The 17,381-nt window shown below is 43.0% G+C and overlaps 1 protein-coding gene across 1 annotated transcript in view; it reads right to left on the bottom strand.

Annotated features, from left to right (window-relative positions):
• Positions 1 to 724: 724 nt before the first annotated feature.
• The window catches only part of SLC22A3 (solute carrier family 22 member 3), a 58,596-nt gene continuing 41,939 nt past the window's right edge, over positions 725 to 17,381 (bottom strand). The window contains exons 6-11 of the mRNA XM_006115017.4: positions 12,634 to 12,731; positions 12,299 to 12,513; positions 8,692 to 8,800; positions 6,404 to 6,516; positions 3,751 to 3,850; positions 725 to 2,082 (exon numbers count right to left, since the gene is read on the bottom strand). Of these exons, the coding sequence (XP_006115079.1) occupies positions 2,025 to 2,082; positions 3,751 to 3,850; positions 6,404 to 6,516; positions 8,692 to 8,800; positions 12,299 to 12,513; positions 12,634 to 12,731 (693 nt within the window). The 3' untranslated portion in view covers positions 725 to 2,024. The remainder of the gene's footprint in view (positions 2,083 to 3,750; positions 3,851 to 6,403; positions 6,517 to 8,691; positions 8,801 to 12,298; positions 12,514 to 12,633; positions 12,732 to 17,381) is intronic.

Raw genomic sequence — 17,381 nt, 5'->3', positions numbered from 1 at the left:
GGTCTCTGTCCCTTTGATTTCTACCCATGGGGTGGCTGCCGCTGCGCCCAGGCTTATCCTCAGCCCAGGGGCGGGAAGCAGCTCCCCACTCTTGGCCCCACTCATGAGCCGGCAACGGGGGTTGGCTCTCCAGCGGGCTCGGCCGTCTGTCCTCCCCGGGTGGGGGGGGTCGGAGCCGTCCGCTGCCTGTTCCCGTCCTAGGGGCCCTGGGTTGGGAGGTCTTGCGCTGGGCCTGGGCTGCGGGAGTCCGGCGCTCCTCCTCCGGTCCTCCGGCTGCGTGCTCCGGGTTGCCTGCGGGAGCAGAGGTAATGCCGGCAGCCCTCTTCCCCTCTGGCCCCTCCCCCTTTTGACCCGGCACACCCAGGATGTGCCGCTCCTCCCCACCTCCCCCGTCTGTCTCCTCCCGGGTCCTACTGCCCACCATGTACGGCGCGCCCACCGTAGCGCGCACCTGCCCGTCTGCCTCCTTGTCCCCCAGGCTCGGTTCCCGCCGAGCACTTTTCCCGGGGTTCCGCCTGGCCGCACCGCCCGGCGCCTCGGCCGGGGCGACTATGTCAGTGCGGGGAGCTTCTTCCTCGTCACAGTACTCTAGGAACTGAGAAAAAATTAAATACAAGCCCACTATCAGTTTAGGAGAATGTCTGTTTGATCAGATAAGCCTGGTAATTTTAGTAGCATAAGAATAAATTGTCTCTCAGAGGACAGCATCAAAATAGCATCTCATTTGGCATTACAAACCATCTAGCAATATATCATAACAGAGAAGCACGTTTGGGCTATGTCTAGACTGGACTATGTCCAGGGAACGTGTCTGCTTTTTCTGAACAGTTTCCAAAAAAGCAGGGGCATTCTTTCACCATCCCTTATTCCTCATAAAATGTTCTGAAAGAGAGGTTTTTCTGGCCTTTGGCCCCATGTAGATGAGCCAATGTTGGAAAAGCGTCTTTCAAAAAACCAAGCAGAAAAAGATACACAAATTGTGGATTGCAATTTGCATATCTTTTTCCGAACACCCCCCGGCAGTGTAGACGTAGCCTCGGTGACATTCCTTTTTGTTTGTAGAGAGTTCTGTCAAATAACTTAAAGTCATTTGACTATGTGTCCAGGGAAATTCTTATTGAAAAGTAGTTCTGTTGGTCCTCTGCTTCTCATGGTCCCTCCTTCTGTTGTCTGTTCTAAGCATGCATGCATTTTGTTGCTTGCATGGTTCCTATTTTCTTTAATCAGACATGGCAGTTGGGTGGAAATAGAAAGTGCTGATGTACTGTATACAAGCAAACTGAGTCCCAGTGATATTGGTTATTCCCCACTACTTTATTGAAACTCCATCTTACCAATATTTGTTCCATGGCAAGCTTTTGAGGTGGTCATTTTGGAGCATTATTTGTTCAATTACAATGTGATACTCACTATATTTAGTAACTATCCAGTAGTTCCTTCACCAACTTTGTAATATGGATCTGCCCCAAATATTCAGAATATCCTTTTGACATCTACACATTAGAAATGAGGCTCACACTCTCTCCATCCTCAATGTCATCAGGTCCCTGGATCCCTAAGCAATTCTTCTTTTGCTTTTCTGATTCTTCAGAGGCTTTATCCTTTGGTGGGACATAAAGCTACTGAAATTCTGCTTCCCCTCTCTCCAAACCATCTCAGTTTTAAACCACAATCTCACCCAATTTTTGTAACAGGGATGAACAAATGACCGAAACATATACAAATAAGTAGGATCTTATGGGGCCAGGTAAAGCAGCTGATTTAACTGGGTGTTCTCTAACAAGAATCATACAGCATTCCCTTCCTGGAAACAATGAACTCAGAAAATATGCTTTTATTCTGTAGCTGTATAAAAATACAATGCTTCTTTTGAATGTCTTCATTCTTAAAAGAAGTACTTAAAGGCATCTCTTATAACACAGCTCAATCCATCTTCTCCTGAAGACTTTAAAGCAATTATCTGGTGGAAACCTAGTTCCTCGTGTGAGAACGGACACATTTGGCTTGGTGCTTTTAGTGAAAGATCATATATAGGAGGTGATATCTTGATGCTTTTTTTTCCTGCCACTTTTACTTTGGAGACTGAAGTAACAGAGAGAAAAAAGAGAAGAGTTAGTTTTGTTAGTACAAATGTATAATTCCCTGCCCCTTTTATTCATTTACTGGAGTAGTCAAAAATGTGCTGAAATAAGCTTCAAAGCCATCATTCAAAACTCACACTTTAGTTCTATCCCACACTCCTTACTCAGAGAAAATTCTGCATGAGTTTATTGGGGTTTTGTCCAGGAGCGTAGCCACGGGTGGGTCTGGGTGAGACAGAGCCCACTCCTTTAGAAACCAGGCCCACCACCCATCCCCAGTTCTGCTCTGGCCCCAGTGCTTGCCTCACTCCACCCACCTACTTAGAAAGGTTTGCTCATGGAGAGGTTTGGGGCTGGAGCACTGGTGCTTGGTCTGCTCTGCTCACCTGACACTCCTCCTCAGTCTAGCTGGGCAGAGTGGGATAAGCTCTTATGCTTTGACCCCACTCCCCAGCAGGAGTGCCGTGTGGGCAGAGCAGGCAGGGGTGCAGAAACAGCCATTTTTCCAACGGCCTGGATTGACCCCGTGGCTGGTGGCAATGGAGGAGATCTTCAGAAAAGGTAGGTCCATCTCTTGGGGGAGCCAGGCACGGTGGGGACCTGTCGAACCTCAAAGGGAGCTGGGAGCCATGCACACTGGAGAGCAGCATCTCCTTCCAGAGTTGGGTGCATGTCTGGAGCCCTGGGGAGCCTCCAGCCAGAGGGCCCATCCATTGCCCCCCTCCTAGACCAGCTGCAGGAACTAGGGGGAGGTGGGCCCCTATCCATCCTGCCTTATCAGTGGCCCCCTCTGCAGGTAATTTTCCACCACCCAGAGTTGGGGCCTGTGACGGCGCGTTGGGGGTCCCCCGTCTCCTGCACCCCGAAATGGCACAAACAGACTGCACCAGCCGGTGGAATAGAGGAAGTTTATTGCCTCTCCAGGATACAGCAAAGCACAGATGTAATCTGGTCACAGAGCTGGGCTAGGATGCCTCAGGCCCCCTTGAGATGGGGGGAGACTGGGCCCCTAAAATCCAGCCCCTTTCCCTAGGCTGTCTCCTCCATGCTCCCAGACCCCAACTAAACTCACCCTCTTCCAGCCCTGCCCCCCAGCCAGGGCAGCCTCCACCTTCCTTTGTTCCTCTCCATGGGGGGTGTCTGGTTCAACAAGTTTGGCATTACCTTTGCATAGTGAGGTTTTCCCTGCTGGGTCTTGCTCCAGACAGCAGGGGTCACCACAGCCCAGCAAGTACCCCCACTACGTCACAGGGCCCACCCAAATATTCCACCCTGGCTAAGCCACTGGCTTTATCTGACTAGGGGCTATGTCCAATGGATATGTAAATGTGTAAGAGATTTTTCTCTCTCACTGTTACAATTTACTTCAAGATGTCTGCAAAATGGCTTTGTCTATTTAAGATAAAGATGACAGTTTTCTATACGAAAATCATTTCCATTTGCGTTTATTTTTTAAATCAACCTGCCATCGTAGAATTTCAAAACCCACATTGCTATTAAATCAAATTGCCTCATGGGCATATTTCTCTACTTGATTGAGATACTTACTCTGATGCCACAAGAACAAATTACTAAAGGATTATTTGACTTCTGATTATTATGACTGAAGGGGAAAATTATGATTGCTCAAAAAATACATCAGTGTAATAGTGAAGGAAAGAGAGAGTACCTGGAAAGCTGTTCCACATCCTCCACTGTCTCTGGTAAGGAAATTCCCTTTGTCTCAGGTAAAAATAGTACTAAGATCCCACAGACAACTGCAAGTACACCTATGGTGAGCATTGAAGGAGGAAAAAAAAGAACCAAAATTGGCTTGTCATTTTTCTCATTCTTAGGACAGTTTTGTGATACAGAATAAGAAAAGAATAGACCATAAGAACGGCGCTACTGGGTCAGAACAAAGGTCCATTTAGTTCAGTATCCTATCTTCTGACAGTAGCCAGTGCCAAGTGTTCCAGAGTGAATGAACAGAACAGGCGATCGTCAAATGATCCCTACCATGTCACTCATTCATAGCTTCTGGCAAACAGAATCTATGGACACCATCCCTGCCCATCCTGGTTAATAGCCATTGATGGACCTATCCTCCATGAATTTATCTAGTTCTTTTTTGAATCTATTACAACATTGGCCTTCACAGCATCCTGAAATACCTGAAGTTGCTCCCAAAACACTAAGGGTATGTCTATACTACCACCCTAGTTCGAACTAGGGTGGTAATGTAGGCAACTGGAGTTGCAAATGAAGCCCGGGAAATTCAAATCCCGGGCTTCATTTGCAACTCCGGTTGCCTACATTACCACCCTAGTTTGAACTAGGGTGGTAGTGTAGACATACCCTAAGTAACATCTGCCTGTTTCTCCCCTGCCTTGCCTCGCATTTTGGTCATTAAAACTAATAAAAGAAAGTTCTTCTTCACACAGCGTGTAGTCAACCTGTGGAACTCCTTGCCAGAGGAGGATGTGAAGGCTAGGACTATAATAGAGTTTAAAGAGAAGCTAGATAATTTCATGGAGGTTAGGTCCATAAAAGGCTATTAGCCAGGGGATAAAATGGTGTCCTTGGCCTCTGTTTTTCAGAGGTTGGAGAGAGATGGTAGGAGACAAATCGCTTGATCATTGTCTTCAGTCCACCCTCTCTGGGACACCTGGTGCTGGCCACTGTTGGCAGACAGGATACTGGGCTAGAAGGACCTTTGGTCTGACCCAGTACGGCCGTTCTTATGTTCTTATGTTGATATTTTTGGGAAGTAGGTGTGAAATGTTACCAGGCTGACTGGGAAGGCTTTGGGGCAGAGGCTGGTTTTTGTTCTGTGTTTGTACAGCACTTAGCACAGTGGGGCATAGGAAATTATTGGACTTCTTACCCTTATGAAAATAGAGATAATTTTGCACCCAGTTACATAATGTAGTTGAGGATCAGGGCTTCAGAGTGCAGCAGAAATTCTCAATACTATGGTGTGAATTGGGACATCTGAACGTATCTCTGGTTGTAGTAATATTAATTTGCAAAATAAATTAATTTTCTTCTCTCTTTTGTACTTTCTATTTCATACTCTTGTTATCTGCCTCTCTTCCTTTTTCCATGTCATGCCCCTTCTACTCTTTCCTCCTCATGTTGCTCTTCAGAAAAACATTATTTACTCTTTAGATTCAGGATTTCCTACTAAAATGAAATACCTTGCTCATACAATTAGCCTGTGGAACTCATTGCCGCAAAATATCACTGAGGCCAAGAGCTCATCAGAAATAAAACAGAGATTAGATATTTGTATTAATAGCAAGGATTGTCCAGAGTTAGAACAGCATACGCTAACAAATGAAACATTAATTTTTGAAGAGTTATAAATCCTTATGCACCAGGGTATAAACCAACCTGAAAGTCAGCAGTAAAAATCTATATGTGAACAGATTATCCAGCTGAAGAGTTTCATGCATCTAACTTTGAAGTACCTGGTACTGACTCCCAATGGTAACAGGCTACTGGACTATCTGACCATTATGGCAATTCCTATCTTCCCCCAATGCTGGGGTTTGTTACTACTTCAAGCCTAGGAGTGCAGTAGTACCCCTAGCACACCTAGTTCCAGCACCACTGCCTGCAACCTGCCTATCAACGCAGACCTTACATGGGAGATTACTTAGAAAACATTTTTGCCCAGACCTGCTCTGTTGATATCAATAGAGCTATACTAATTTACAACAGCAGAAAACAGGGTCTTTTGTTTATTTTATGTGATGAAAACTATCCAGAAAATGCAGAAAATGCTATAAGGGCTCTTCTTCAATAAGTACACACAGTTTTAATGGCTTCTGAGGCATGCTCTCCTTGGAAGTCAGGGCTTAGACCTGAAGGGACAGAACTGCAATGGGATTCAGCCAGAATGAATCCTGGGGCTCCATGCATATGGGAGTGCCCAGGCTGATGTCACCACAATTGAAAGGATGCAGCAGAGCCCCCTTTGCTCATAGGTCATATCTGCTGGCCAGTGAGGGTGGAGATGATATATTTGAGGGAAAATAGGTCATGTAATAAAACTCTCCCCCCAAAAAGCATCTGCTTTAGGGAGCAGGTTAAAACAAAGTTGTAATGAAGTGGTCATCATGGGATTAACTGGATTCGTCACAGTATTATACATGGGAGCCAGGCTTCCACTCCTCCATTATTTCCTGTTTATTTAGTGGGTGTTTTCCTCACTGTGTTTGTTATGGAGCTGAATAAAGCAGCACTTTCCCAGCCTGCAGTACTGTACGTATGCTTCTTATGCACTGAGCAGACCCATACGTCCCCTATGGAAGGTTGCATTTGAAATGATTTCTTACTAAAGATAATTAGAGGTAGCTCCATCCAGATGGCCGCTAACCGGAAAAGAAGAAAAGGGGCTATGATACCCCCTAGATCACACAAACTCGAACACAGCGACACACCGAAGTTTCTGCAAAAGAAAGATATTATCATTCATTTTAGAAGGGCTAAGATAAGGAATGTAACCTAGGAGATGCATGTGTTAGGCTCAAAGGTATCTCATCACCAGGGTTTCGCAACACACACTTGCATAAGCAAGCCAATGCAATGAGTCTAATCAGTGAACTCATGAAAAAAGGGGGCTTACTGAAAAATCATATATTGAACATAATGCAGGGGGGAATAAAAATGGTGGGAAATTTTAAAAGAATTCCAGAAGCTTGAAGGGCCAGATTCTACCACTGTTACCTCAGATTGCTAATTATTCCCCAATGAAATTGCTGAGATTTCCTGTGTGGAACACTAACCCTAAATCACTACACACCAAGCCTTCCTGCAGCCATGCCTTTAAACCACCCAATCTCTGAGCTAAAGTACTATTGAAATGATCTCTTTGCGCTATCTACAGCATGGACTTTAGTGTGAGTAGCTGCCACATACATACCCAGGTTCCCTGGTGGGATTTCTAGCTCGTGCTGCAGCCTACACTGCCACAGCTACTACATGAAAGCTAGCTCAGGTATATCCACACATGGCTGCAGTCACACCTCCATATGCAATATGGGCACACACTTGGTGGACTGGGATTCTAAATCAGCTTTGTCACAGTCTTCTTGTATAAATGAAATTTTGTGCGTCTCCCTTCGCGTAACCGGGCCTCCTCGCCCACCGTCCAAACTTTTCACCTGCCTGACCCCGATGTGATTTGAACACATAGCTGTTCCAGGTTAAGTTCTATTTCCCATCTCTAAAGTGATCACACCCAAGCCAAGTTATGTTGTAAGAGCCTGTCAAACACTGTGTCAAACGTTTTACTAAAATCCAGATATATTGCACCTTCTTTTTCCATAGCTGTTTGCTTTCTAATTTTATCTTGAAAAGCAGGAAAGTCTGATGCAATCTACCAAAGACCTTGCAATGTAATTTCAACATGACACAAGTGAGAGTCAGAAACAAGACAGAAAGAAAAGGGAAAGAGGAACAGAAGACTAAGGGTCACAATTGCAAGATTATCTAGTTACTTAGTGAATCAAGTGTCCAAACAGTAGGAATCCTTTATATGTAATTGGTGTGATGCACAGATATTAGGTTAAGTTAACAGGTTTATTTTCTTATCAGGTAAATTTACTACATTTTATCTTTAGGGGCACTCAAAGTTTATTTGCTTAGGGCAGTGGGGCAAGTGCCCATCCCAGCCAAGAAGGGATTAACAAGATCCTCTGAGCACAGTCAAATCCTACCTGAAGCATGCTGCACTTATAAAAGGGGAGTTCCTTAAGAGTGTAAAGCCAAACCCAGTGCTTGAGTACCAATGCCTTAAATATGTAAAATAAGGGATGTTGACTATAAAGGCTACAGAAGATCCTCTGTTTCCTAGACCCTCCAGCTAAATAGAAGAACCTCAAAATTATTTTCCCTTCTCTCAGCCCAGGATGCTAAGCCAGGGCCCCTTGGACTGCAAAGGGGTTAGATAAATTGAACCTTAACTCAAAATATACAGATCTATTTGCTTTGCAAAGCAAGCCAGGTGGACCCAGACTGCGCTGAGGTTGCAGGACTGTTATATTTTTTGTTTGGACTCCTGTTCAGAGGGTACTGAACTATCTCCAGCTACTTGTAGCTGAAACAACACAGCATCTCTTGAGACTGACTCCGTAACAACCTCTGTAGCTGAAGGGAGATACTACAAATAAAAGGAGGAACCTCTGCCTGGGATCTCAAAGGGGGCACTCTAGGGGTAAATCTTATGACAATTAGCTTATTTCATTAACAGGTATCAATTTAGACAGAGTTAGCTGACATTGCTATACAGGTTTTGGAGTGTTGAATAGAAAATGTGAGAAATGTGTTTTCTTTACAGATCTTGGATTAAGTTGGCTCCTTTGTAATTTGTTTCCCATGGGAGACTATAATACTGCATCTGCAAATGAAATAGAATGTCTTACATTATGAAGTCACCTGTCACACATCCCTATGTGAGGCAGAGCACAAGAAGAATTACACTGCACAAGAAGAATGTCTTTCATAGAGGTACTGAACACTGGCATGGTTACTCTACAAAGCCATTTACTATGCAAATGCTACTGAAAGCAAGTTCATTAAGTTTAATGTGGATTTTAGCTGTGCATGAAACAACCGCAGTTACCTTAATGTTGTAGGATATAATTCGCTGTTCACAAGATACACAATTTCAAAAGCCATAGTGATTCCCAGTCTTCCAAGGGTGGCTACTGAGGTTTTCAACCACAGGATATCTGTTCACAAGGCAAATTCAAACAGAAAGGTTGGTGAAATGTATTTTACCATGGCAGCTGGAAATCCTGGGTCACACTCCACTCTCCCTTCCATGGGTTTCACGTGAGGGCGGCAGCATTACTACTGATTCATGTCAGTGTAAGTGAGCAGAAGCAAACATTGGGGCTAGATTCGCAAAGGGATTGGGGCTAGATTCGCACCACTGACTTTCACAAGGCCACCACTCAGCCTCTGTCAATGCCTGGAGGTACCAACATTTCTATAGTTTGGGTATGATCAAAGCTGCCTAAATTGCCTCCCCACCAGCAATGGCGCCCTCAATCTTGCCACAGCCCCAGCCCCAGCAGGATTTTCAAGGGAAATCCTGCCTACCTCGCTTGCGGGGCCCAGTTTGATGGTCGTACTCAGAACGCAAGAACTTAGGGAACAACTTCAGTCTATTTTGTCTGTAATTCAAAGCTGATGGTGGGAAATACTTGTCCTACAACACATCATGAAACTGGGGAATACACTGCAAGAGGAAGTCAGTGAAGCTGAGTTTGACAAAGATTGGACAGGCTCATAAGATGGTCTGGAATTAATGCTCACAACAGATTTGAATGGGATAGTGGGTTTAAGCTGTTTCTAACTGGGAGCTGAATGAGGTAGAGGCAAATTATCTCCATCTGCCTGCCATGGAGTTTGGACACTTTCCCCCCTAGGGCAGCTGGTGTTGGTCACAGACAAAGACAGGATAATGGACCAGATGGATATTGGGTCTCATCCAGTCTGCTAGTTCCTGTTTTCCTGGTCTGATACTTTTCTCTGAACTAATCTTAAAGCCCCATCAGGAATAGTTATATCGGAGGGACCCTAGATCAGGTTCAAGGAAGAGCAGAACCAAAAGGGCATTGCTGTCAGATATCAGTCTGTGCTGCCATCTATGGGTGTTCAAAGTTCCAGCTACTCGTTCTTTATTGTGTCACCCGGGCCAGTTTGAAGAATCAGAAACCAATTCTAACCCACTGAGTCAGCGAACAAGTATTGAACAATTGCCACGTGCAGGACAATGAATGGTAAACGTTGTTGCCAGACTCCCATGATCATACCCAGCTTGTGCGACCCCTTGCTTTGAGCAGGCTGCTGGTCACTACCCAGGTGTGATGCAATCACTTCCATCTCCTGCAACATTTTTCTATATCAAATTGTAATCAGTGCTGAGTCAGAGTGACTCCCTAATAGAGCTGAACAAAAATGTCGCTGGCCATTATAGAGAAATCCTCTAGAATTTCATTTAAAAATGGTAATTTTCCATAAGTTTTTTCACCACCCTACAAATTTTATAATAGAAAATTAAATGCCTACTGTGGAATTCTATGTGATGGCTCAACAAACTCTAGAAGGCATACAAAATTTTATGAGACTTCAGAGTAATTTCTAGAAAACCGCATCAAATGTTTAGAGATCCCTGTAGATTTCATCCCTGATTAATGGCATAGAGAATTTTTTATTATAGACTAATATCAGTATTTCATGAAAAAGAGAAATGCATCTTTTTCCTTTTTGTCTTGGATTTTTGCAAAAACATTTTTGCAGGTGGAAAAATTTATTTAATCCCCAAAATATATATGTGTGCGTGTGGGTTTGTTTACTTGTGTTTTTGAGAGGAGAGTGACTTTCTGCCAGCAGCAAACTCTGAGAAATCAGAGGACACTCAGAAAGGTAAGTTTCTGAGGATGGAAAGGGACAAAATTTCATCCTGGATTTAAGTCATGCACAGAAGCCATTTAAAGGGGAGGATGATAACTGAGACAGTTGTTTTCATAGGACAAATTTAAAGAAAATATTTTTCCTATTAAACTAAAAGACGGTTCAATTGTTTTAACGGAAGGATTGTAAATTACTGCGATCATGTTACTTGAGATGTCTGGCTGCATGATTGCCCTGTAAATTATCCTGGCACATTAAACTACTCACTTTTCGGCAATGATAAAAATACCTGATACATAGTATCAACCATCATTTATCCCATACTCCTCTGCAAAGGAGAGTATCATTTCAAACTGCTTTACAAATAAGGTAAAGTGACTGGCCCAAGGTCATAAGACATGCCAGTGACAGAGCCAGGAACAAAACTCAGATCTCCTGATTCTCAGACCCTATTGAAAAAACTAAGCTGTTGAAACATGTGGGCTACTTCTAGATTGCATCCCTTTTTCGTAAAAGGGATGCAAATTAGACATATCGCAATTGCTAATGAAGCGGGGATTTAAATCTCCCCCGCTTCATTAGCATAAAAATGGCTGCCGCTTTTTTTCGGCTTGGAGCTTTGCCGGAAAAAAGTGCCAGTCTAGACGCGGATCTTATGGAAAATAAAGCCTTTTCTGAAAGAGTCCTTATCCCTCTTAAAATAAGGGATAAGGGATCTTTCGGAAAAGGCTTTATTTTCCGAAAGATCCGCGTCTAGACTGGTGCTTTTTCCCGGCAAAGCTCTGTGCCGAAAAAAGCGGCAGCCATTTTTATAGCTCAAATCTAGCCTATTCTGAAGGAAAGACTGGGGATGTCACAGTCAGGGTAAGGCTCTGTGTTCTGCATCTGCCTTTTAATGCGTAGCACCTTTAAAGGCTGACACAGAGACAGATGCTTTCTTTGATACACAATTTGCTGTAATCACATACTGGAGAGACAACAGTGCTTAAGAGCCTGAATAACACATCACAATGACCCTGATAATCTTTAAAGTAGGACAAGAATTACTAAAAGGGGTGCCAGAACCTCTGTCCCCTTTGAACTACCTGCTGGTGCTTCCCCCTGTGTAGGGGAAACTCGAGATGGTGTCAAGCCAGGATAGACAACTCTGTACCACCTGCTCCTGGCCCTGCACCATGCCAGAGATAAGTTGGATGAAACAAGCAATGGACAGAGTACACTGCCCTCTGACAAACCCAGGCCAATGGAATTGTCTGTTTCTTATTCTAAAGCTGAGAATATGAGTCAAGACCTGCTAAGACTGAGCTGCAGAAAATATATCCTTTAAATAGGTTTGTTTCTTCCCTCAATGCTGATTTACAGGGCAATAGGAAGACAGTTTCCCCAAATTCCCTCTTTCCTAGTTCCATACCAGTATGATAGATACCTTCCCCACAAGGAGTGAGCGTATTTTGCCCCCTTTATATTTTTGTTCTGTAGTTTGCATTATCATTTGCTAAATGCATCCCAACGCACCTTTTACCTTCGCCCACTGCTTCAAAGGCTCTGTGGGGCCTTCCCCTCTCTGCTCTGGGAACGTCACAGAGTAAGTGGCAGATTCTCTGTAACTTGAAATCTTTAAATCATGATTTGAAGACTTCAGTTGCTCGGCCAGAGGTTAGAGATCTATGACAGGAGTGGGCAGATGAGGTTCTGTGGCCTGTAATGTGCAATAGGTCAGACTATATGATCATGACAGTCCCTTCGGGCCCTAAGTCTATGAATCGATGCATAAATCGCTGATTTGAGGAAGCTAACGAAAGAGTTACCTGCTGGTAAGACTGCAGTAATTAAGCATGCCACTCCTGCCACTATGTTGCTTATAGCAAATGGAAGGCGTCGACCAATTCGATCAATAGTCAGTAAAATCAAGAGAGCTGCTGGTAATTCCACAGCTCCTGAGATGAAGAAGTCTAGGTAGAGATTTCCTTCTATAATCCCTAGGCGCATAACAAGTCCTTGGTAAACCAGGGCACTTGTGAACCTAGATGAAGACATTGAGACAAACACAAAGGACTGTAAGCAGCTGACTTGAATTTCAGATTTGAAAGAATCTAATTAGTGAAAAAATGTGATTCCAAAACCCAACACAGTGGAGACTTACCAGGCATACATTAGAATCAATGTGTATTTTCTCATCTGGGGAGTTCTAACCAGATGGAGACATGATGGATTACTAATTTCTTCATCTGTAACTGTGATCTAAAGAAAGCAAACATCAGAATCAGCAGATCATAGAGAGGAACTAAGGTCCCCCCCCCCCACACACACACACACAGCTGAGCTAGTACAGCAGTTATGGGAGTGGGCTCAAAATTTAATACAACTCAGGCTAATTTCCAGCTCCTTAAACTTTTGTAATGACAACGTACATGCCAGAAAAAATACAGCTTGGCTTCCAGTTCCTGCTGAGTTTTCAGGAGAAAAAACTTATTTTTACTTGTAAATTTAGAAGTGGACTCAGAGGTCCCTGGGAGGCAATAAAGGTGGCACCTAGCAGTGCCATTTTTACAGCTGATTTTCAGAGCAGTATTGAACTTTAAGGGTAATGCCAAGAAAGAACTCAATTGTGAGTTCATTCCCCACAGTCATCCAATGACATTTTAATGGATAACACTAAGGACAAAAGGGTGGGGTTCGGAGGAGCAAACAATGGAAAGAGCAAACAACAATGTCCTTGAGAGTATGTTTGCTATTACAACTGAGTAGCAGTAGGGAAGAGGACACTGTCAAGAAGTGAAGTCTGGATGGAAAGAGAAGGCTCACGATAGAGAAAGATTAATATCTGCCCTCGGCTGAACATTTACACATAGGCCCAATGAAGCAAAAGTCAATGGGACTTCAGAATACACTATGGCTGTGTCTACACTGGCGTGATCTTGCGCCAAAGCGGCCGCTCTTGCGCAAAAATTTGCTGCCTGTCTACACGGGCCGTGTGTTCTTGCCTCAGATAGCCTCAGGCAGCAGCCACACAAAGTAACTCCTGACCTGATGCCCTGCTGGACCTGGTTCTGGCTGGTCTTAAATGCAATTCAGCGTCCACTCAGTGTAGATGCACTATTTCAAAATTTTGTGTGTAGACACGTTATTTCAAAATAAGCTATTTCGAAATAACACAGTCTGTTAGGGTATGTCTACACTACAAACTCGGCTACCCCCTGAAGCAGTTAAATTACAGGTAGTCACTGCAGGTAGATTCACATCCCAGTTTGCTGTGATCTAATTGTTTGTGGAGGCAAGCCTATACCTAAGATAACACAAATCAGGACTAGAGTCCAGGGGGGTTGATTGATATTTTTAAAGCACTGCAAGGGAATTAATCTCACATATTCGGTGAGAGAGGTTAGAATAAATCTACTGTGTTGCTTTGAAAATTTCAGTCCCTGATGTTGGGTCTCTAATTCTAACCATTCAATAGGTGTCATTACTCTCTATAGATGGGGCCTGGAAGAGCAAACACAAAACCAAGCACAATAAAGAATCAGTCAAAAAGATGTGATTGTGGACAGAGAAAGAAAGACTCCCCTTTCTCCCATTTGTACCCTAAAGACAATGAAAATTACTTTGTGGGAAAACAGAGCCAAAGAGAATGTAGAGATAGAGCCCATGCTGACTGGTGAGCAAATTGATTGGTAAACTAGGTCAACTAGCATTTCCCAGTGATCTGATTCTAGTTCAGCCAAGGCTGCACATATGAATTTTATTTTGTATTTATTGCACGTCATAAGTTTTTCAGTGAGATAAACACCATTTGAGTAAACTTTTAACAGCTCCTTTAATAACAAAAAAGACTTTGTGAAACCCTCAGCCCATAGTTCTTTTCTCTTCCCTCTCATCATTGCTAGAAGCCCTCCTCCCCCATCTTTACAGCCACTTTGTTTTCTGTAATAGAGTTAGAAGTTTTCTCAAAGTTGCTTCCATTCTTTATATACTAGCTCCATTTTTTTAATCCTACATTTTGTTTGTCAGGCATTCATTTACATTCCAGATCAGAATCTGCTGTTTGTTGGAAGTTGTTAAGGACACAATCATGAAGGGTTGTAACACTGCCTTACTTTTGTTTATAAGAACATGTTGGCAGTGACCAACATCTGAAACTTGTGCAAATACGGCATTCATTTTCCCATGCAAGGATAAATCAAGCAGTCTTAACACAATTTTCTATCTGTCTTAAGTGTCACTAACTCTAGTTGGAAAATACGTTTAAGTATGATTTATGGGGTGGGGGGAAAGGACATTAAAAACATTGCAGAAAATCTCTTAGGTCTTTAGGAATCAAATCTTGACCTCTCTGAAATCAGAGTTCTCCTATTGACTTCAATGGAGCCAGAATTTCACCTTTAGTATCCAAAGACGTATTATATGAAGAATAAGGAGCTGCTGTATGAATCAATTTCCTATCTCATTTTTTCTGCACTGGTTTTAAAAATTCCCGTGAAGGTTGTGCACTCCACAAGCGTTGGTACTGATCCTGCAAATTTCATGCAATGTGCCTATTCAGCATAGCACTAATCCTAACAAACTACTGAAATCAATGGGATTTATGCATACACTTTAAGTGCAGTGGTAAATTATGATCACGGTGTATAAAATTACAAATATGTGTATGTCTTTGTAGCATCAGGGCCTTAAAAACATGAGCAAAATCTTCTGTGCATGCTCAAAGTGTGATTTTCCAAGGCGTAAATCTTTGTCTAATCAACATCAGTTTTCACTAGGACACTCCAACTCATTTCTCCTCTAAGAGGACAATTTTCAAATTATAACTTTCTAGCCCAACTATTTACTGCAATTGATCTTTTTTTAATAAAAAGATAAGATATTTTTTATAATGGGAAAACAATTTGTTGTTCTCTCTTGTCACTTAAAAATGGATGAAGTGGTTTTGCTCAGATGTTCACAAAGCAGTCACCCTTGGGCAGAGACCAAATGTGAAACATTTCAGCTTGGAAAACACAATTTTTGGGGAAATGAGGCACAGCTGAGAACAAAGGGTTACTCTGGAAACAACAGTTAATAAATTATGCCCAGTTGCCTACTGTCACAATGCTGTAGTAAAAACTGAATAAAACAATGCTCATCTGTCTTCACATCACACTCATTACTGAAGTTAGTCAGAAAATATATCAAAACCAAAGAGTTATGCAGAGATGCATTGGTTTCAATGAATATTTAATCAGGAAGGTTTCGGGGCCTGGGCAGGGTCTCTCCTGATTAGGCACTGGTCCGGGATGTGGGACACTCGGACTTACGGCCCTGTTCTGTGTAATTCAGAGTAGAGATTTTTCATTCCCAGATCACTCTGAATTAGGTACGTGTGCCAGGCCAGTGTTCTAACCTCTCTCTCTGACGCACACATACACACACACACTCACTCTCTCTCTCACTCAATCAAAAGCTCAGGTTTCAACAGAATTATGTTTTTTAGAAACATTTGAAAGTCTTGTTCCAGGGTGGAAGGAAGCCAATATTTCAGAACCTTGAAAGTTGCGGCCAAACAGAAGCGTCCTCCAGCCAGCTCTGTTCATCAACATAGGAGTTTCTAGAAAGGCTGTGATTTTCTGGACACCTAATCCTTTCAGGCTTTCCTGAAAATCTTACACAAAGTCCATGAATATCATGGTGGATTCTCTCTCTCTCTTTCTCTCTCTCCCTCTCCCTGACACTCTCTCTCCATACACTAATGGCTTTATAAAGCTAGAGATAATTATCTGGAAGAGCATTTTGATGTCAGTAAAAATGAGAAATGTACTTGGCCCCCTGTTAATGCACTTCCTGAAACATCACTGTCTGCTAGGCACAGCACCAGGAATGACAGCAGTTGTACATGAAAAAGGTCCCAGGAACTGCTCCGAAGTGCAGCTCAGCTATTACTGAAGGTTAAGCAGCTGCAGCTGTGAACTGGGGTCATGTCTGAATATTTCTTATGAATGTCAGCCGAGTTCTTAATAAGCTTGCTGGGGGAAGATACAGGTCTCTATATTCTAAGGTCCAGGTTTCTAAAATACTGAAGTGTAGAAAGGAGAGATTAATCTGAGAACAGGAATAGTTTTACTCACTTGTGCCTTTCAACTTATTTATCTTTTAACTCAGTTTACACTCCTTTAACTGCAGAAGACGCTATTCCAATTTGGCTAGTTTACCCCACTCAGTCTCTTGGGATGCGACTAACATCATCTTGGCCTGCATAATGGAAATGCTTTACTAATATCTGGCCTTGCCCTTGACTGGTAATCAAAACCTCATCCGTCACACTGTTTCGTTTATCTATAGCCATTCCATCCTTTAACTATAGCCTGTTAACCAAGTAAATAAATGGCCTGATATGATGCTGATTCCTACACACAAAAAATTTCATACTCCTGTGATAAATGTAACACTCACAGAAACTCCATAACAAGAACATTATGTCAATTTTTAGTGGGCTGGCTGCCCCCCACTGATAGCAGAATGGTTAAAGTAGCCCTTGGAGAGGCTGCACTGGTCCTGAGCCAATGAGAGGAGGGCTTATAGCGACAGCCAATGATGAGACAGTTTGCTATAGCAGGCAGTCTGGGCCAAGGAAGACCATATATAAAGGGCAGCAAAGCAAAGCAAATATCAGTTTCTTCCTGCAGCTATGGGGGTGAATCTGTGCCCTGTTATACAATTCCACAAAATTGTGCACTAAAAAGCATGGAAATGGCTAGTTAAGGATAAATATATGAATATTTGAACATATCCATCCCTGCTAATCTGTGTATTTAGGTGTGTGTCTGTCTGCGAATCTGTTCAAGAACTCCTCCTAAATGCTAAGAGCTAGGGCCACCAAATTTGGTATGCAGCTTCCTCTTCTCCTAACTCAAAGCAATA

The sequence above is a fragment of the Pelodiscus sinensis genome, chromosome 3, assembly GCF_049634645.1.
Source record: "Pelodiscus sinensis isolate JC-2024 chromosome 3, ASM4963464v1, whole genome shotgun sequence".
Classification (NCBI taxonomy): domain Eukaryota; kingdom Metazoa; phylum Chordata; order Testudines; family Trionychidae; genus Pelodiscus; species Pelodiscus sinensis.
This window is presented reverse-complemented; position numbering and strand designations above follow the sequence as displayed.